Source organism: Muscardinus avellanarius (assembly GCF_963383645.1).
Source record: "Muscardinus avellanarius genome assembly, chromosome: 17".
NCBI classification, from domain to species: Eukaryota; Metazoa; Chordata; class Mammalia; order Rodentia; family Gliridae; genus Muscardinus; species Muscardinus avellanarius.
This window is the reverse complement of record NC_137803.1, coordinates 54,736,294-54,754,810: the sequence shown is the minus strand read 5'-3', so window position 1 is coordinate 54,754,810 and position 18,517 is coordinate 54,736,294. Positions and strand designations below refer to the sequence as shown.

Sequence of the window (18,517 nt, the reverse complement as noted above, 5' to 3'; positions counted from 1 at the left end):
GCCTGAAGTACTTTTATATTTTTTTCATTTTTAATTGTTTATTCTTACAAGAATTCGGCTTTCTACCAGAAATCAAATAAAAACCTAATATATCCAAAAGAGGGAAGGCTGAAAAGAATATCACACATGATAGTTGGTGACTAATAAAAGAATAAGTAGAAAGAATAAGTAGAAAGTAATAAAAGAAAGTAGAAAGAAAATCAAGACTTCCGGGAAGATGGCGACCAAGAAAAGCAGCGTTTACGACTCCTGCTAACACTCGATCTCTATCGCCACAAAATCAGTGATTTCATAGCCAGAAAACACTATCAGCAAAGAAATAAAAAAATGTAAACACAAGGGAGAGAGAAAAAGAAGACTAGAAGAACAACCAGAGACCAGAAAAGAAACCAGCCTGCATTGCAGAGCTGCACCGGCGCCATCCTGCCTCACAGCACCAGGCTCCAGAGAGGAAAGGTAAACAAGAAGCTGAAGTGAGCAGCAGCGGATCATTCGGGTGTAATTCAGGATTTCATTCAGCGCAAAGAACGTCTAAAATTCCCAGTGGCCAAGCTCATCACGCCTTTCAGGAACTCAGATGGAGCTCAAAACTAGAAAAGAAATATGCCAGCCTCCACGGCTAAGTGTGTGGCAGTGGCACCATATTGCCAGCAGTGGCTTTGAGTTCACCACACTCACGACAGCTCCAGATCAGTGCTCACATAACTGTAAGTGAAATTGCGGCCCCGACAGGAGAAATCCCAGCACTGCACCCCCAGGGACTTGCGCAGCTTCGATAATCTCCCTGGATCTGAGATTTTTCAGTCCAACCCAGTGAAGGAGTAGTGGTGGCAAAGATACCACACCCTATTCGCAGCTCCCCACGGGAAAACTCCCAGCCCGGCACCCCCATGTTCTCATGCAGCCTCGATTAACTCCCTGGGTCTGAGACTTTATGATACAACCCAGTAAAGGAGTAGTGGCGGCTGAGATTACAACAAACTCGAGATCCAGAGCACCGTAAGTGAAGTCGTGGTGACTTGAGGAAGAACCCAGAGAAGGCACAAACTTCTGAGATCATGGGAAAGAGGAACAACATATTCATATTTTATTTTGACTTGTGATTTTTACTTGGATTTGGGTAGCTTACTAGATGAAAATATATATATATACCATTAGTTTTCCACAAATGGCATTTATTATTATAGCAATGGATGGATTCTGATGGAAATTCTGTAGTTACAAAAAGGAAAAAAGAAAATGCTTCTCCTACTCACGTCCACACTAAATGGTGGCAGAAAAAACAAGTCCAAACTACACACCCAGAGAAGAAAGAGCAAGCTGGGGGTGGTTGTGCATACTTGTGATCCCAGTACTTGGGAGGCTGGGACAGGAGGATCACAGGTTCAAGACCAGCCTTACTGATTTGGCAAGGCCCTCAGTAAGACCTGTTTCAAAAAAAAAAAAAAAAACAAAACCCACAGAATCCCTCTGGGTTCAATCCCAGTATTTAAAAAAAATTAAAAAAGGAGCAGCTTGCTTCCCTGAGCCCTCTCAATGTCCCAAAGGCTGGCACCTGCGTGCACCCTGTCCAGGCTGAGCGCCCTACCTTGTCGGCTGGGCCCCCTTCTCGTCATCAGAGCTCACACCCACATTACAGGCATCTTCTGCAGCAGGCGAGGAGGCCTGCTCTTCCTTCCTACTGTCCTGTTTGCACTTCTTCCTCCTCCGTTTTTTCTTTTTCACAGAACTTGGCGTGAAGACGGTCTCTGTTTCCAAGATGTGTGTCATGTCTGAACCCGGAGATGCTCCTTCATCTCCACCTGATTTCACCAAAGGCGGCTCGATATCTCTGAAGAACTGGTCTTCAGTAGGAATTGGTGAGGTGGCAAGGTAAGCAGGGAGCTTTTCCTTAAAAAACACGGAAAGAGAAAGTTACCCAATATAAACTGTACAGGGATCAAAGCAATAATTAAGTATAAACATTTTTCACGAAAGTAGGAAAATACATATTCCTGAAAGGCCAGAAAGTCTCACTGAACTAAGGCGCAAGCTCTGTCTGTCTCTCTCTTTCCTGACCCCACGAACATTCTACCTCACAGCTACACCCCAGCCCTTACTGTTTTGTTTTGAAGTGGGTTTTGCTAGGCTGCTGAGGCTGGTCTTAAACCTGAGATCCTCCTGTTTCGGCCTCCCAAGTGCTGGGTTACAGGCGTGCGTCACCAGCTAAGCCCAGCTGCTAAGATAGCCCGACAGTCCCGACCCCAAAGGCACACAGAGGGAGGTCGTGACCCCTGATTCCTAGGAACTTAATTAATGGTCTTTGGTAAACACAAAGCTTGTGCTTGTATTCTAACTAGCTGTTTTGCTGTGTAGTGATGTTTCCTATCTATATTATAGCAATGTTTGGGGGTATGTGTAGAAATAATCCGAATGTCTACCACAAAGAAAACGGTATATAAATGGTGTAAATAAATTCCATACCATGGAATACTGCACAACTATTAGAAGAACAGTTAGCTGGGCATGGTGGCGCACGCTTGTAATCTCAGCATTTGAGTGGCTGAGACAGGAGGATTGCACAGGTTCAAAGCCAGCCTCAGCAAGGTTACTACTGGGGTCTCCGAGGCAGGGATTGGAGCCAGCTGAGGGGTTAGGCTGGTGTCGGGGCCAGCGAGACCAGAATCGGGGCCTCCCATGAGGCAAGGCCGCTGCCTGAGCCAGCGAGGTCTGGATCAGTCCACCAGGTAGCCAGGCCACTACTGGGGCCGTCAAGAGTGGGATCAGTACTTGCAACGCGGCATGCACAGAGAAATATCGCAGAAAATATAAATCAGATGCTTCCCCTAATAAGCAAAAACTAGGAGGAAAGGGGCAACAGGAAGAGGTCAAGCTATAGAAAGGGCCCTATAGTGAAGCAACTAAGGTGACCAATCAGAGGGTATGGAATAGTGGAGGACGGAGCCTCTTTAAAACGCAGGAGGCACATAAACAAATGTATCAAAGTTAATCACCAAACACGCAAGGGATCTAGGAAGGGGGAGGGAATGGGATGGGGGCTGGATGAGGGCTAATTGGATGATGTGTGCTTGTATATCCTCTCAAGTCTTGTACTCCAATGTGATTGATATATGACTACAATGCACCAATTAAAAAAAGAAAAAGAAAAAAAAAAGCAAGTCTCAGCTACTTAGTGAGGCTCTCAGCAACTAAGACCCTGTTTCCAAATAAAGTATAAAATAGGTCTGGGAGTATAACTCAGAGGTAGAAAAGCCCCTGGGTTCTACCCTCAGTATCACAAAAGAAAAGGAAAAGAGAATTAGAACTACTGATTTGAAAGAGATGTTGATGATATACAGTTAAATGAGAAAATTTGAGGGAAACAAAAACTAAATAAGTAAATGGCAACCAGATGGGTTTTGGGTAATTTTTATTTTCCTCTAAATTACAAACTCCTAGAGAGCGGGGGCTACATTTTATTCTTAGTATGTAGCACAGAGTAGTAATTCCAGTATTTGTTGGCTGAATTAGATTTTTTGTTTTAGAATAACATACTACAGAAAACCTGGCCAGTTAGCTTACATATGGAATAGGAAAAAGGGTAAAATTGACATTCACTAAGTCAACCTTGCTAAGCATAGTTTATAACGGAGTAGTGAGAACAGCATTTGAAGCTAGGTAATGAACTCTAAGTAACCAGGCTCCTCGCTCCCTGTACCTATGCAGTGACAATCAGTAATGTGGATCATACATGATTTTAAGAAGCACATAAGAATGTGTTAGTCAAGCCGGGCGTGGTGGAGCACACTTGTAATCCCAGCATTCGGGAGGCTGAGACAGGAGGATCCGGGTTCACAGATAGTCTCAGCCACTTAGTGAGGCCCTTTGCAACTCAGTGAGATCCTGTTTCAAAATAAAAAGGATAAGAAATAGGGCTAGGGATGTGGCTTGGAGGTAGAATGCCCCTGGTTTCCATCCCCAGTACCACAAAGAAAAAGTTTTAGTTTTTTGACAACTGTGATTAATAATGCTTTATTCTGCTTTCTGCCTCTGTCTCTGATGAAAGAAAATTTTGCTTAGGTCAAATAATTGCAAACAAGGTAATATAAAAACAAGTAAGACACTAGAAACACAAGGGTCTGGAAAGCCTCCTCTTCACAAGACACACTGTTTCGATGCTGCTTTACTTACTGGTGTCTACATCTTTAGCTTTTCTCTAAACTAAAAAATGATAAAATCTCATTTTTCTTTCTTTCTTTTTTTGTTTTTTGGTGGTACTGGGGATGAAACTCAGGGGCTTTCTACCTCCAGGCTACACTCCCAGACCTATTTTTTAATATTTTATTGGAAACAGGATCTCACTAAGTTGCTGAGAACTTCACTAAGTAGCTGAGGCTGGCTTATAACCTGTGCAATCCTCCTGTCTCGGCCTCCCAAGTAGTGGGATTACAAGAGTGAGCCACTATGCCTGGCTGCTGCTGTTTTTTTTTTTTTTTTTTTTTTTTGGGTGGTATTTTTCTCCTTGATTTCCTGCATCCTTAGTAACTTGAAGCTTATCATTTGTTCTATTTGAGATCTTATTCTTCATGGAGCGATATCATGATGGCTTCTATAGTTTTCTCTTCTTTCTTTTCATGGTACTTGGTTATTGAACCTAGGAGCATTCTACATCCATGCTACTCCTCCAGACCTTTCTAAATTTTTTATTTTGAAACAGGGCTTCATTAAGCTGTTGAGGCTAGCCTCAAACCTGCAATCCTCCTGTCTCAGTGTCCCTAGTACTGCGATTACAGGCATTTGCCACCACACTCAGCAGCCTTCTCCAGATTTTAAACAGAAGATCCACATTAAATGTATCAAGAATATTTTACCCCTGTTCACACTGGCATATACCTGGCTGGGGGGGGTAGTTAGACAAATTATGCTTTCTAGCTAAAATAAACATGTAAGCATTCGTAAAAGGACAAAGGGCAATTAATTTAAATCTTTCTCTCTCTCTCTTTTTTTTAATACTAGGGATGGAACCCAGAAACATTCTACCTCCAAGCTATACCTCGAGCTCTAATTTTTTTCTTTATTTTGAAACACAGTCTCACTGAGTTGCGGAAAGCCTCCTGTGTCAGCCTCCCAAGTACTGGGATTACAAGTATGCATCACCACGCCCTGCTAATTTAAACCTCTTAAGATCATAATTAACTCATGTGGCTACTCAAGGTTAGGGATATAATGTTCCTAACCCCAATGGCAATCATATTTTCCAGGTTTAAAGGTCACTTATGTATAAACATTCACATATAGCCTGAAGAGATATGTCTGATTATTTAGGCAAAACTGAACAAGTTCAAGCCAAGGTATAAACTGTAAGAGATATTAAGGAAGAAAGTTCACGAACGTCAGAAAAATATGTGCCTTCCCACATACAAAGACAAGTGAAACTTGTTCTGCATGCTCTCTGGACCTGCAAGTTTGAGTGGACAACGGTTTCTCATCCCTCCAGTTCTTGTTTTGATAGCTTAGATCAACATAAAACGAAGCTTGTCTAAGCAGCAGCAATTATTTATATACATCTATAAGAACTGCTGACCACTTATTTCTGACTGGGACATGTGGCAGGGATACGACCCTTGAGAACTTACATACTCCTCCGCGGTCTCCTCCACAAAGAACGCTTCTCCGTTGTCGCCCAGCTTCATGTGAAGATCCACTGCACTGCCATTGATTTCGATATCGATCTGAGGGGGAGACAAGTGTGAGTGAGCAAGGCCTTCCACTCAAGCTGAAATCAGGCCCAAGTTCTGGGTCCTCAAGCCAAACAGTACTGAGTTTCCCAGAACTACGGTGCTGCTGAAACCCTGCCACCTGCTTCACATCCGAAATCTGAGGAATAACGGGTTGAAAAAAAGTCTCACCACCTACAGTTTTCAACATATAGGAAATTCAACTGTCCAACTTCCAAAATAGTTTAAGATGGCACAAATACTGTCAAAAAATGTTTGTGCCCTTTCCAAGTTCTAGCACAGGCAGGCTTTGTCTCAGAGTCCAGCACACCGAGGTGTCAGTGACCCCAGCAGACGTGAGCTGTGAGCAAGTTCCCTGCCCTGTCCACGGACCACAATGCAAAGTGCGGGTGCCGTCAGGACAGGGAGCGGTCCGCACCCTTCTTCAGAGGTGGCCAGTGACCAGCCGCCGAGCAAGAGCAGGTCCTGGTAATTAAGTGGCCTCCTCATCTGCTAGTGATAAACCCACGCTACATTTTACAAAAATGGACAACAGAAACAGGAAGATGGCAAAGATAAAAGTGCAGCGAAGAAACAAAAACTGACGAGGTTGGAAATGAAAGTGGAAATCAGCTCTGACAGCTGGCGGCAGGAGTCATGGTCTGGGGCCGCCGAGGCTCCGCGTGCAACCAGCTGACCACGCGTTACAAATGTCTCCAGATGGGCGGGAGTGTGTGAAGACTACTTACTCATAGTGAACTAGGAACACTTTACAGTACTAAACAGGTTTTTCTAGCCGGGTGTGGTGGCGCACGCTTGTCATCCCAGCATTCGGGAGGCTGAGACAGGAGGATCAGTTCGCAGACAGCCTCAGCTACTTATGAGGCCCTTTGCAACTTAGTGAGACCCAGTTTCAAAATAAATAATAAAAAATAGGGCAGGGGGTGTAGCTTGGAGGTCAAATGCCCCTGGGTTCCATCCCCAAACCCGCAAAAACAAACAAAACAAACAAACAAACAAACAAACAGGGTTTTCTTAATCATAGAGATGTAGAGGTTAGCAATTTTGAAACTACATGTTTTATAAAACTGAGCAAATAAGTAGAAATGTTGTAGACAATCAGAACAATATTATTTCCCAGTAAGAGAAAAAAGAAAGTCTAAAATTAACTAAATGAGTTAATAAATCCCATATCATAAAAACTAAAATAAATAAATAAATAAATAAATAAATAAATAAAGACTATGGAACTGTCACAGACTGGAAGAGGCTAGGAGATAGGACAATACAATGTTTCTTATGTTGACTGTAGTGATGGCTTCCTGGGCACAAATATATGTTAAAACTTATAAAACTGTATTCTTTAAATATGTGTAGTTTATTGAGTGTGAATTATAAAGTAAATCTAAAAGAGGATATTATGAAAGGAAGTAGGAAAATGGACAATCATTATAGAACGTAAAATCCTATAAAATATTATAAACAAAATTCTATCTAAGAAATGTTAATAAGGTGATTAATTAATTAATTAATTTATTTATTTTTGGTGGTACTGGGGGTGGAACCCAGAGGCTTTCTACCTCCAGGCTATACTCCCAGACCTTTTTTTTTTTTTTTTAATTTGGAAACGGTCTCACTAAGTGGCTGAGGCTGGTTCCGAACCTGTGCGATCCTCTTGTCTCAGCCTCCCAAGCGCGGGGATTACAAACGTGCGCCACCACTCTAATCACTTTAGAGCAATCACTTTAGAACACGGCTCTAAAGTGATTATTTTATACAAAATTTTCTTTTGCTTTTAAAAAGAAATGACCACATAAGTCATTTTCCACAAGGCAAACCTTTTTCCAGTCAGCCTTCTTAATGTTTTTTTTTCACTGCAAATATTTAATGCAAAGAAACTTCAGCCTAGTAGAAGTTGCTTATGCATCTACAGATTTCTGAAGCAACTGAAAGCTAGCAGGTCATCTACCATCACAGGAAAAAGCTTATTAAATTAAAAAGATACATTTCCCTCATAGGCGATTATAGGCTATTATAAGCAAGGAGGCAGGGAAAAACTAAGTTTTACTCCATAATCCTAAATTTTAAGTGTCTCAGGATAACGTAAATATTTAATAAAATTTATTCAACTAGAAGTTAGACCTTCCTAGAAAGTATTTAACCACTTCTTCCTGATTTGTATACAAAGCTAAACAATATAAATGAAATACTTAAAGTTACTTTATCCTTAATAAAAAAAAATTCAAACTAATACTACTTTTAGGTTTCACATATGACATTACTCAGTATGACTACTTATTTTACTCTTTCGATTTTTTTTAATGGACTTTGGTCTTTTCAAAAAATAGATATAGCCAGGTGTGGTGGCACACGCTTGTAATCCCAGTACTTGGGAGGCTGAGACAGGAGGACTGCAGGTTTGTGGCCAGCCTCAGCTACTTAGTGAGACCCTCTGCAACTTAATGAGACTGTTTCAAAAATAAATAAAATAGAACCGGGGGTGTAGCTCAGAAGTAGAATGCCCTAAGTTCAATCTCCAGTACCACAAAAATGAAGCAAAACCAAAACCAGTCCGAGGTTAGGAGAGACCTTGTACAGTTAACGGGAAATTGTAAAGCACAAATGGTTTGCTGCTGATCACCCTTCCAAATTCAGTATGAACGCAGGACTAATTAGTACAAGAAAGAAAGAGAGAAAAACTCCAGGGCTAGACTGTGGCTGAACAGCACTGCTTTACCGTGGGGAATTTCTAAGTCACCGAAGTAAACTGCAGCTGGTTTTGCCTTTTCTTTTCTCTCTTTCCTTTTCTCCTTCCTTCCTTCCTTCCTTTTGCAGTACTGGGGATGGAATGCCGGGGCATTCTACCTCCAAGCTACACCCCCAGCCTTATCTCATCCTTTATTTTGAAACAGGGTCTCATTAAGTTGCAGAGGGCCTCACGAAGCAGCTCAGGCTGGCTAAGAACCCCATCCTCCTGTCTCCGCCTCCCATGTACTGAGATTGCAAGTGAGCGTCTCCACACCCAGCTGCTTTTGCTATCTATCTATCTATCTATCTATCTATCTATCCATCCATCCATCTATCTATTTGCTTATTTATTTTTGGTGGTACTGGGGGTGGCACCCAGGGGCTTTTCTACCTCCGGCCTGCACTCCCAGACCCATTTTATACTTAGGAAACAGGGTCTCACTAAGTAGCTGAGGCTGGCTGTGAACCTGTGTGATCCTATGTCTCAGCCTCCCAAGCGCAGGGATGACAAGCATGCGCCACCACGTCCAGCTTTGCTTTTGCTTTCTAAAGGGGACTCTGAGCAGAGGCCAGACCATGCAAATCTGCCTATTTATTTATTTATTTATTTGTGGTGCTGGGGAGTGAAACCAGGGGCAATCTACTGCTGAGCTATATCCCCAGCTTGATTTTTTATTCTTTATTTTAAAACAGGGTCCCACTAAGTAGCTGAGGCCGTCCGCGAACCCAGATCCTCCTGTCTCAGCCTCCCAAGTACTGGGATTACAAGTGAGCCCCACCATACCCAGCTCTGCTGATTTTATAATACCTAGAAATGAGAGTTTTTTCCAGGAGGACAAAGAAAAAAGAAAAAACCACCTAGTTTTGTGAAGTCTATTTTCTTTCATTCTCAAAATAACATAAGTGTAATAAATAGGGGGAAATACACGTACTTTTAGATCTGTGCCAGAAAATGTGTCCTGGTGCTTTAAAATCTGAACAGACCCTTCCCACATTATTTAGGTAGAGCCTGTGAGACAAGGGAAGAAAGGCAAATCCTCCCATGTACCTACGGTTTTGTCACTAACTCAAGTTTTTAGCTTGATCGTCCTTGGCTATTCCAACAGCCTCCCCACTGCCCCACAGCCCCAGGGAAAAGGATGTTCAATACACCAGCCGACCAACACCTTCCTTCTGAATGAAAACAAACGTCAACGAGCCAAGGCCTGTGAGTTCACAAGTGAATTTAGACACGAGTAAGACTTTACAGTTTGTCCAAACAAACGAAAACGTGGCCTTAATTTCCTTTAAAGAAATATAGGCTTGTTTGCATCAGTCTTTTCCATTTACTATTAATACAAAGGTATCATCCTAAATATTATAAAGTGCCATCCTGGGCAAAGGCAGCTTTTCCTTTTCTAAATATACCTGGCATCCTTGTTTGTAAACTCTGCTTTCTCTGTCTTGCTCTTCTGAGTTTCAACATGGGGGTTATCATAATAACTGTCAGTTTCCTTTTCCCCTGGAGAGATTTCCTGTAACAGGGCTTTCTCAGTTTAGAAGCAGTACTACCGACTGACTTCCTATCCACTGTCTTCACCAACATGCATGTTTAGGGGTGGCGGGGCCCAGCCCGAGGACTCACTCGCTGGCGCGCCCACTCACCACTTTCTCCTTGGACCTCAGGACTCCCAGCTTCCCAAACCGCACGTGGAAAGGCGAACACTGATAGGTGCCGTCCTGCTGCTTCACCACCACGACGTCGATGCAGCCCGACAGCGTGGCTTGGTTGATGCCCTTGTAGAGCTCCTTCACGGTGACGAGCACCTGCCCCGCCAGCTGGCCCACATAATTCATGGTTTGAGACTGTAAGGAAAAAATGTAGCTGTCAAGATCGAATCTATGGGTCCAATGACAACATCAACAACAAGTAACAGTGGCAACTGAAACTTCACTGCTATTGGAATAGCAGACTTTATATCATCAGCCGGCTGACTTGGGACCTGTCCATCTCCTGCGGCCACCGTGCCCACGCTTCCGGATGGGCAGTCCCAGGCAGCCCCACCTCTCCGTCTGAGGGGCTGCGGGGGCTCCCCTTCCGCCCCAACAGCACGAGTGCGCCGGCTTCCATCTAGGTCCGGGACCTGCAGACTCCCCAAGGACCGACCCCCACCACTGTCCTCCAAGACTGCCGGACGCTGGGGCCACTGCAGCCACTCTGGGCACGACAGCCAAGCAGGAGAAAAAGCAGAAGAGGATCTCCCCTCCCCGAGAAACCAGACATCGTCTTCACCAGAGACAAGGTAGTCACGAGAGTCGGCTTCTGTACTGTACAATATTACTGTTGAAACGCACACAGACTGGTGAGCTAGCCCGGGTCTAACCTGTCGGTAACACTCCGTCTAGGGAAAAACTCCTTCGCTACTTCAACACAGCTCACTGGGACATTATTTTCATGTTCACAGAAGTGTTTTAATCTGGCTCTTCAATCTCAATTCACTATACTCAAATCAAGATCACCAGAAGTCTGCAGTCTCCCAGAAAGGTCAAAAGAGGGGAGCTGCAGCTGCCCCATCCCCTTGCCTCAGCCCACTTCTTCCACAAGACCCCAACGAAACAGACCCGTGAGTCTGAAGGTCGTCACACCTCAGCGCCTGCAGCTGGACACACCACCACTGTCCGTCCGTCAGACAGGCACCCCAAAGGTAGGCTGGCGTACAATCTAGGGAAGTCAGTCTCCGGAGAAGCGACGTGATGTAGACAGGGACCTTCCGGCGCTCCAGCTCCTTCAGAGCCAACGCTTCCTGACCCACAGGACGGACACACGAGGTTCTAGCTAAACACAGCACCGCTGCCCTCGAAGCCAGCTCTGCGGCGGCCGTGAGCGCAGAGTTCCACGCTGGCAGCGCTCCAGGCGGCACATTCTGTGTTGCCGGGTGAGCCACAGTGGAACTGGGAGAAGAATGCCCGTCCACCTGCCGCACGCCGTGCGCTGGGAGCGGGGCGCAGGCGGCCACCCCGCTCTGTGGTCTCTCGCCGAAACAGAGGTGTGCGGTCCAGGCCCAGCAGCTGCATGCCACGGGGCACAGCCACGACGCTGCCCTACAAAGCCCTGTAATGCGCCTACAATGAAGGTGCCTTGAGCAGTATTTACTTATCATACAGTTAAACGAGGTGGCACCTTTATGTCACAATTATAAAATGGTTATAGCTGTGAGTCACTTTGGTTTTTTGACTTTGCCTTGATGGCGCCACCAGCTTAGGCGTACATTAAATACTCAGCAGTTACCTGCTTTCTTGGACTGAGTCGGGGCATTCTACCCGAGTCACATCTCTAGCCTTTAATATTTTTATTATTATTTTGACACAGAATCTCGCTAAGTTGATAAGGTTCTTGCTAAACTGCTAAAACAATCCTCCTGTCTCAGCCTCCCAAGTAATGGGATTGCAGATGTGAGCCATTGTGCCTAGCAATTATTTCTTAAATGAAGAAATGATCAAATGAACTAATAAATGAGACCAAAAAATAGAAATGTGTGGGGAAGGAATGGCATTTTGTTAGAATATTAAATGTCCATTTAATAACACCTTGCTAGAAATATATCTCTCTATATTTTGTGGTACGAGGGACTGAACCCAGGGAGAGGTACCTACCTATGCCTCCAGCTCTGTTGACTTGTTTTGAGACAAGACCTCACTAAGCTGTCCAGGCTGCTTCGAGCCTGTGATCCTCCTGCCTGAGCTTCTTTTTTTCTTTTTTTTTTTTTTTTGCGGGTCTGGGGATGGAACCCAGGGGCATTCGACCTCCGAGCTACACCCCCTGCCCTATTTTTATTCTTTATTTTGAAATCGGGTTTCACTGAGTTGCAGAGGCCTCACTAAGTAGCTGAGGCTGTCCGCGAACCGCGATCCTCCAGGTCTCAGCCTCCCGAATGCTGGGATGACAAGCGTGCCCACCACGCCCGGCTCTGCCTGAGGTTCTTGGGAAGCTGCGATCACACGCGTGGGCCACCACGCCAGCCATCTCACTGCATTTTAAATATTAACCTCTCGTATTCATTGTGGATCCACAGCTATTTCTTTGTTACTCTACTTCTACTGGTGCACGGTATTATACACCAGAGTGAGGCTGAACCAGGTGCGGACAGAAGCACACGGCACAGCCTGCTGGAGACCACCGCGCTCCTCACGCCAGTGCGTGCGGGACCAGCGCCACCCACCTGGGAGGCGCTAGAGCAACCTCAGTCAGAATATGGCCGACTCCCGAGCTCAGAGCCGGCCGGCGCCTAAGGACCCGCCCGGCCACCCGGGCACAGCCACAACTCTTCCCTCTCGCGCTCTCTCCTCGTGGCCCCTGGAGACCACTAACCTGTCAGATTCTAAAATTTTTGTCATTTTAAATTGGCTATCTCTATGGAATCATACACGTAGTCCCTTTGGGGGTTATCTTTTTCTCCTCAGCATATTTCTCTGGAGATGCATCCAGGTTGCTGTGTGTTATCAACAGTCCGTTCCTTTTTATTGCCTGAATAGTATTCCATGGTACAGATGAACTTTACTCATTCACATACTGAGGAACAGTTAAGCTGTTTCCAGTTTCTAGCTATTAGAAATAAAGCTATACGCACTCACAAGAAGATTTTTGCAGGCAAGTCAGTCCTCATCTTATCAGGATGAGTGTCCAGAGAGTGAGATTGCTTAATTTTGTTGTTGTTTTTTTTAGAATGCTGCCAAACAGCTTTCTAGAATTGTTATGCATTTCACACCAGTGTCCGGCGTCCTCACCATAATACAGTGCTGTCCCTGCTGTCTACCTTAGCTATGATGACAGGTACGTAGTGAGGGTGGCTTTAATTTGCATTTCCCTAATGGCTAGTGATGCTGTATATCTATTCTTTGTGTGTGTGTGTGTGTGTGTGTGTGTGATACTGGGATTCCTGGAAGTCCTTCTACCTCCTGGCTACGCTCCCAGACCTATTTTTATATTTTTTATTTGGAAACAGGGTCTCTTAAGCCAGTATGGCTGGCTTCGAACCTGCGCAATCCTCCTGTCTCCACCTCCCAAGCGCAGGGATTACAAGTGTGTGCCACCATGCCTGGCCTGTGCATCTATTCTAATGTACTGATTTGCTATGTGAATATTTTACTAAATTTTGCTTCATAAGAGCACTGTAAATAAATGAGAGGTAAAGGGAATACATTTTTTTGGTCATTGTTGCTATTTTTTCTTGGCTCTGAAATCACAGTATATAATCTCTATATGTCAAAGTGTCTCCAAAAACTGAAGTGAAATAAAATTTAACCTGAAGTAATCAGTCCCTCTTGTGCGCTTACTCCAGGTAATATCAATCTGGAACAGACAGAAGATTCGCTTTCTGTGAGTAACATGTGCTCACGACGTGCTTCTGCCACAACGCCACACAGCATAAAGGAGCCTACTTTTTTTTTTTTCTTGGTGGCACACGCTACGCACCCAGAACTTTTCATTTTGAAACAGGACCTCGCTAGGTTGCTGAGAATCTTAACTCCTCAAAACTTCCATCCTCCTGTCTCAGCCTCCCAATTACAGCATGAGCCATCAAGCCCAGCTGGAGTCAATATATTATCATCTGCCTCATGGTGACAAGGTTAAAATGAAGTTACAGTACACACACTATACAGGCCTTTCCTTAAAAGAAACCGAAAAATTATAATTTTTGAGCTTCTATATTCAGCATAAACAACGGTCTTATATAAATGCGTAACAAGCTTATATCAACTACAACATAAAATCTATAATTAAGTGTAACTACACCTATTCAAGATAATTTAATCACCATGGTTAAGGGACGTGCTGCTATGTGTAAAGATCTATTGTGTAAATGACTGTTGCTAAATGTAGAAAAATACAGGCTTCAGATAGCCGGTTTTCTCTAGGCAGCTAAGAAACTATTCCATTTACATCATGAAGACGGGGAAACGAGAAGCAAAGGGAGCAGTGCTTCAGCACGGACCACAACCTGGGACGGGGCAGCCACCAGGAGAAGGGCAGCCACCAGGAGAAGCGTCCCTGCCCCTGCTCAAGCTGGAGACAGTCTTCCTCGTGGTTCCTAGGAGGGAGCAGGTGAAACTGCCTCTTCTTTAAGCAGAATCTAGCACCAGCCACAATCAAGGCCAAGAAGGAAGCCAGGTCTCTGATACCAGCACGATGCCTGGTGAAGCCAAACTCTGAACCAGGAGCAGAAAGCACGCACCACCCACACATCCGGGAGCACCCCACGGAGACACTTTTTGTTTGTTATAGGGGAGTGAATTCCACCACCGAGCTATTTCTTATTTTGAAACATGTCTTGCTTAGTTGCTGAGGCTGACCTTGAACCTGCAATTCTCTAGTCTCAGCCCCCCCCATGCGCTGGGGTTGTAGGTGTCTACTACTACACCCAGCTGACACTAGATTTGTGTTGTGTGTGTGTGTGTGTGTTACTTGGCTTGAACCCCAGGGCATTGTATCTCTGAGCTAAACACCCAGCCCTATTTTATTTTTTATTTAGTAACAGAGTCTCACTAAGTTGGGGAGGGCCTAAGTTGCTGAGGCTGGCTGTGAACCTATGATCCTCCCATCTCAGCCTCCCAAGTACTGGGAGGGTACGCCACCCTGTTCAGCTTGACACTAGATTTTGAATTAAAGAGCTTAACATATAACAAACATTAACTGTAAGCTATTTTAATGATGAAAAATGGGAGAGAAGGGAAAATGATATCAAGAATATAGTGTCAGCTGGGATGGTGGTGCACGCTTGTAATCCCAGCATTTGGGAGGCTGAGACCGGAGGATCATGGTTATTGGACAGTCTCAGCTACTTAGTGAAGCCCTTTGCAATTCAGCAAGACCCTGTTTCAAAATAAAGACTAAAAAATAGGGCTGGGGTGTCACTTGTAGGCAGAATGCCCCTGAGTTCCATCCCCAGTACTACACACACACACACACACACACACACACACACACACACACACAAATATAGTATCACCCAGTACTTGAGAGGCTGAGACAGGAGGATTGAAGGTTCGTAGCCACCCTCAGCTACTTATGAGGCCCTCCACAACCTGAAACCCTGTTTCAAAATAAAGAATAAAAGATAGGGCCAGGGGTGTAGCTCAGTGGTAGAATATCCCTGGGATCAAAGTCCAGTCATGCAAAAAAAGAAAGAAAAAAAAAGAAAGAAAGAAAAAAAAAGAAAGAAAAAAAAAGAGAAAGAAAGGAAATAAAAAAGGAAGGAAAGAAAGAATACAGTGTCAGAGACCAAGGGAAAGGAGTATAGAAAGAAGGAAATCACACAGAAAGATAGAGGGCAAAAGCAAAGACGGGGCACATGGTCAGTGAGAGGCGGCTGCCGTGCGGTGCCCACAGACAGCACGTGCAAGTGCAGGAGGCTCGCGGGGCGGCCGCCCAGTCCCGAGCACACAGAAGAATGTAAAAATGCATTTGCTGACTTTTGGAACGGAGGGCTCACCCCATCCAGTCATTTATTGAGTATCAAAGCATCTCTAGCATCTCTCTGAAATCTGATGTTAATAATCACAGTAGCCGCGAAACAGCAGCAAGTGTCTGAGGCTTACTAAGTCCCAAGTTCTTACGCTTGTATTTGCGTTATCATGCTAGAAGCAGCTTCCAGGTAGACGTTATTTCTATTTTTAAAGACATTTAAGTTGAAGCTCAGGAAGGCTAAGTACTGTTATGTCCCCACCCAAATCCATACGTAGAAGCCGACCCGTAAGCTGCAAGGTAATGATATCTGGAGGATGCCCCAGGTGGCATGGACGAGGCCATGACAGAAGACCCCTCCCCCAGGGCCGACTAGTACTGTACACACGGAGAGAGACCGCGCACGCTCTCCCTTTCTCCCTGCCACGACCGAGGTAGCACTTACTACCAACCCTCCCACAGGGCCACACCGACTTCCTGGGAACATGGCGTGCAGCCAGGCTTGTAGACGGAGATTAAAACAGCTTTAATCAAAGAATTTGCCACTCCATTTTAACTTCTGCTCACTCATGTGAGGAATGTGCTCAGAGAGAAGAGACTCCCAAGGAAGGAGGGGAGGAAATGGGGTGGGCGGTGGGGAAGGGCTGCGTGGTTGAGCCTGTACACCTCTACCATCTTGTGCCTCGTTAAGATGTATGACTACAGTGCTTCAATAAAGAAAACTGAATCAAAGAGAGACAGACAGACACACTCCCAGATGCTCTGGGAGGGCACTGTTGCTCAGGTACACATTCCAACTTGAGCCTGATGCTCATGAACCAAACCTCAGGGTGTCCACGATTACATTCTACATTTGATGAGGACTTAATATTTTTCAAGAACTATATCAAACATGCATTTGCTTTTCAAAAAGAGAACGTGGATTATGCAAGGGTGAATGATAGGCATATTTTGTGTTTCAGACTGAGACAAGAGGTGTTTATTTTCCATTACTTTTTACTAGAACCTGTTCCTCCTCAACTCAGGGACCCAAATTTCCCCACCCCTATGTCCCCAGTGCTTAAGCATGCTCTCAGGAGTATCTGGTGTCCTTGAGGCCTGGACTCAACTTGTACTAAATCCCCAGTTTTCCCCCAAGGATCCCAGGGAACACAGAGGTGGCTGATCGTGAAAGGGAGCGGTGGGCACCGCAGCCCCTGCAGAAGCTTCTCCCCGGCCAGGAAGGGGAAGGCCCCCCAGGGCTTGTCCACTTCTGAGGGCTGCCAGGAGTCTAGATGTTCAGTGTGCACAGCAGAAGCCACCAGGGTCATAAGGAAGGAAGGCGCATTCCAGTGCAACTAGCAGAGGAGTGAAAACGTATGCAAGGCGCAGCCTGTGAGCGGTCTATGCGTGTGTACTGACTGTGCTGCGAACAGAGGCGGGCCTGACGAAGGCCCCCAGCCTCCTGAGGAGCTGCTCTCAAGTAACCGCCTCACTTTAGACCAGGTTTTTTTTTCTTTACTTTTTTCCCCATCATAGCAGAACACCAATGACCTTTAGTTTTTATTATTTTTTAAGTTAAAGATTTTTATTTTAGTTTATATTTTATAAACTGCCTTTTAAATTACAAGACCCTCCACTGTGCCTCCACAAAATAGATGTCCATTAAGGTTACCTGGTCTCTTGGAAGCTGAGACAGTTTATAAGAAATGCTGGTAGCTGCACAATCTACACCTCCTTCTTCCAGGCCCCCAGCTGAGCAGAAGCCCCAAATGTCTCGAAAAAATAGCAGGTCTCTTTCTGTCTGGGCAGCAGGGTGGCTAACGAAACATGGCCTCCCTCCCATCTCGGACCATTTATTCCCCGTGTTGGAATCTGTGAACTAAAACCCAGTGTCTCCCAGCAAACTTCCTGAATACACTAAGTTCTCCAGACTTTTTGTCACAATGAAAAAGGAAGTCTGTAAGAGGCTTTAACCAGGAAAGGTCCTTCAATGTAACACCCATGCAGGTTTAATTTAGAAACAATCATATTAAAAAAAAAAAAAGAACAACAAGATAAGCTGGGCATAGTGGAACATGCCTGTAATCCCAGTACTTGAGAGAGGATCACAGGATCAAGGACAGCTTCAGCAATGTAATGGACTCTCAACAGCCCAGCATGACCTTATTTTTAAACAAAAAATAAAACAGGACTAGGGGTTATAGCTTGGAGGTAGCATGCCCGTGGGTTCAATCCCTAGTAGAAACAAAACAAAAACCCGTGTAATTCCTTTAAGAAAAATGTAATCATTTTATTTTATTTATTTTTCTTTTGCAGGTCTGGAGATGGATGGAACCCAGAGGCATTTGACCTCCAAGCTACACCCCCTGCCCTATTTTTTATTCTTTATTTTGAAACAGGGTCTCACTAAGTTGCAGAAGGTCTCATTAAGTAGCTGAGGCTGTCCCCGAACCACTATCCTCCTTTCTCAGCCTCCCGAATACTGGGATTACAAGTGTGAACCACCACCCCCGGCTGTAATCGATTTTTTTTTTTTTTTTTTTTTTTTTGTTTTGGTGGTACTGGGGTTTCTGGAAACCCTTCTACCTCTGGGATACACTCCCAGACCCATTTTTATACTTCTTTATTTGGAAACAGGGTCTCTTAAGCC

At 44.8% G+C, this 18,517-nt stretch overlaps 1 protein-coding gene across 1 annotated transcript in view; it reads right to left on the bottom strand.

The window, feature by feature from the left end:
* Window positions 1-18,517, bottom strand: part of LPIN2 (lipin 2) — a gene marked incomplete at both ends in the record, with an annotated part of 66,674 nt that overhangs the window by 28,783 nt on the left and 19,374 nt on the right. The window contains 3 exons of the mRNA XM_080714309.1: window positions 1,589-1,890; window positions 5,616-5,711; window positions 10,089-10,289. Of these exons, the coding sequence (XP_080570435.1) occupies window positions 1,589-1,890; window positions 5,616-5,711; window positions 10,089-10,289 (599 nt within the window). The remainder of the gene's footprint in view (window positions 1-1,588; window positions 1,891-5,615; window positions 5,712-10,088; window positions 10,290-18,517) is intronic.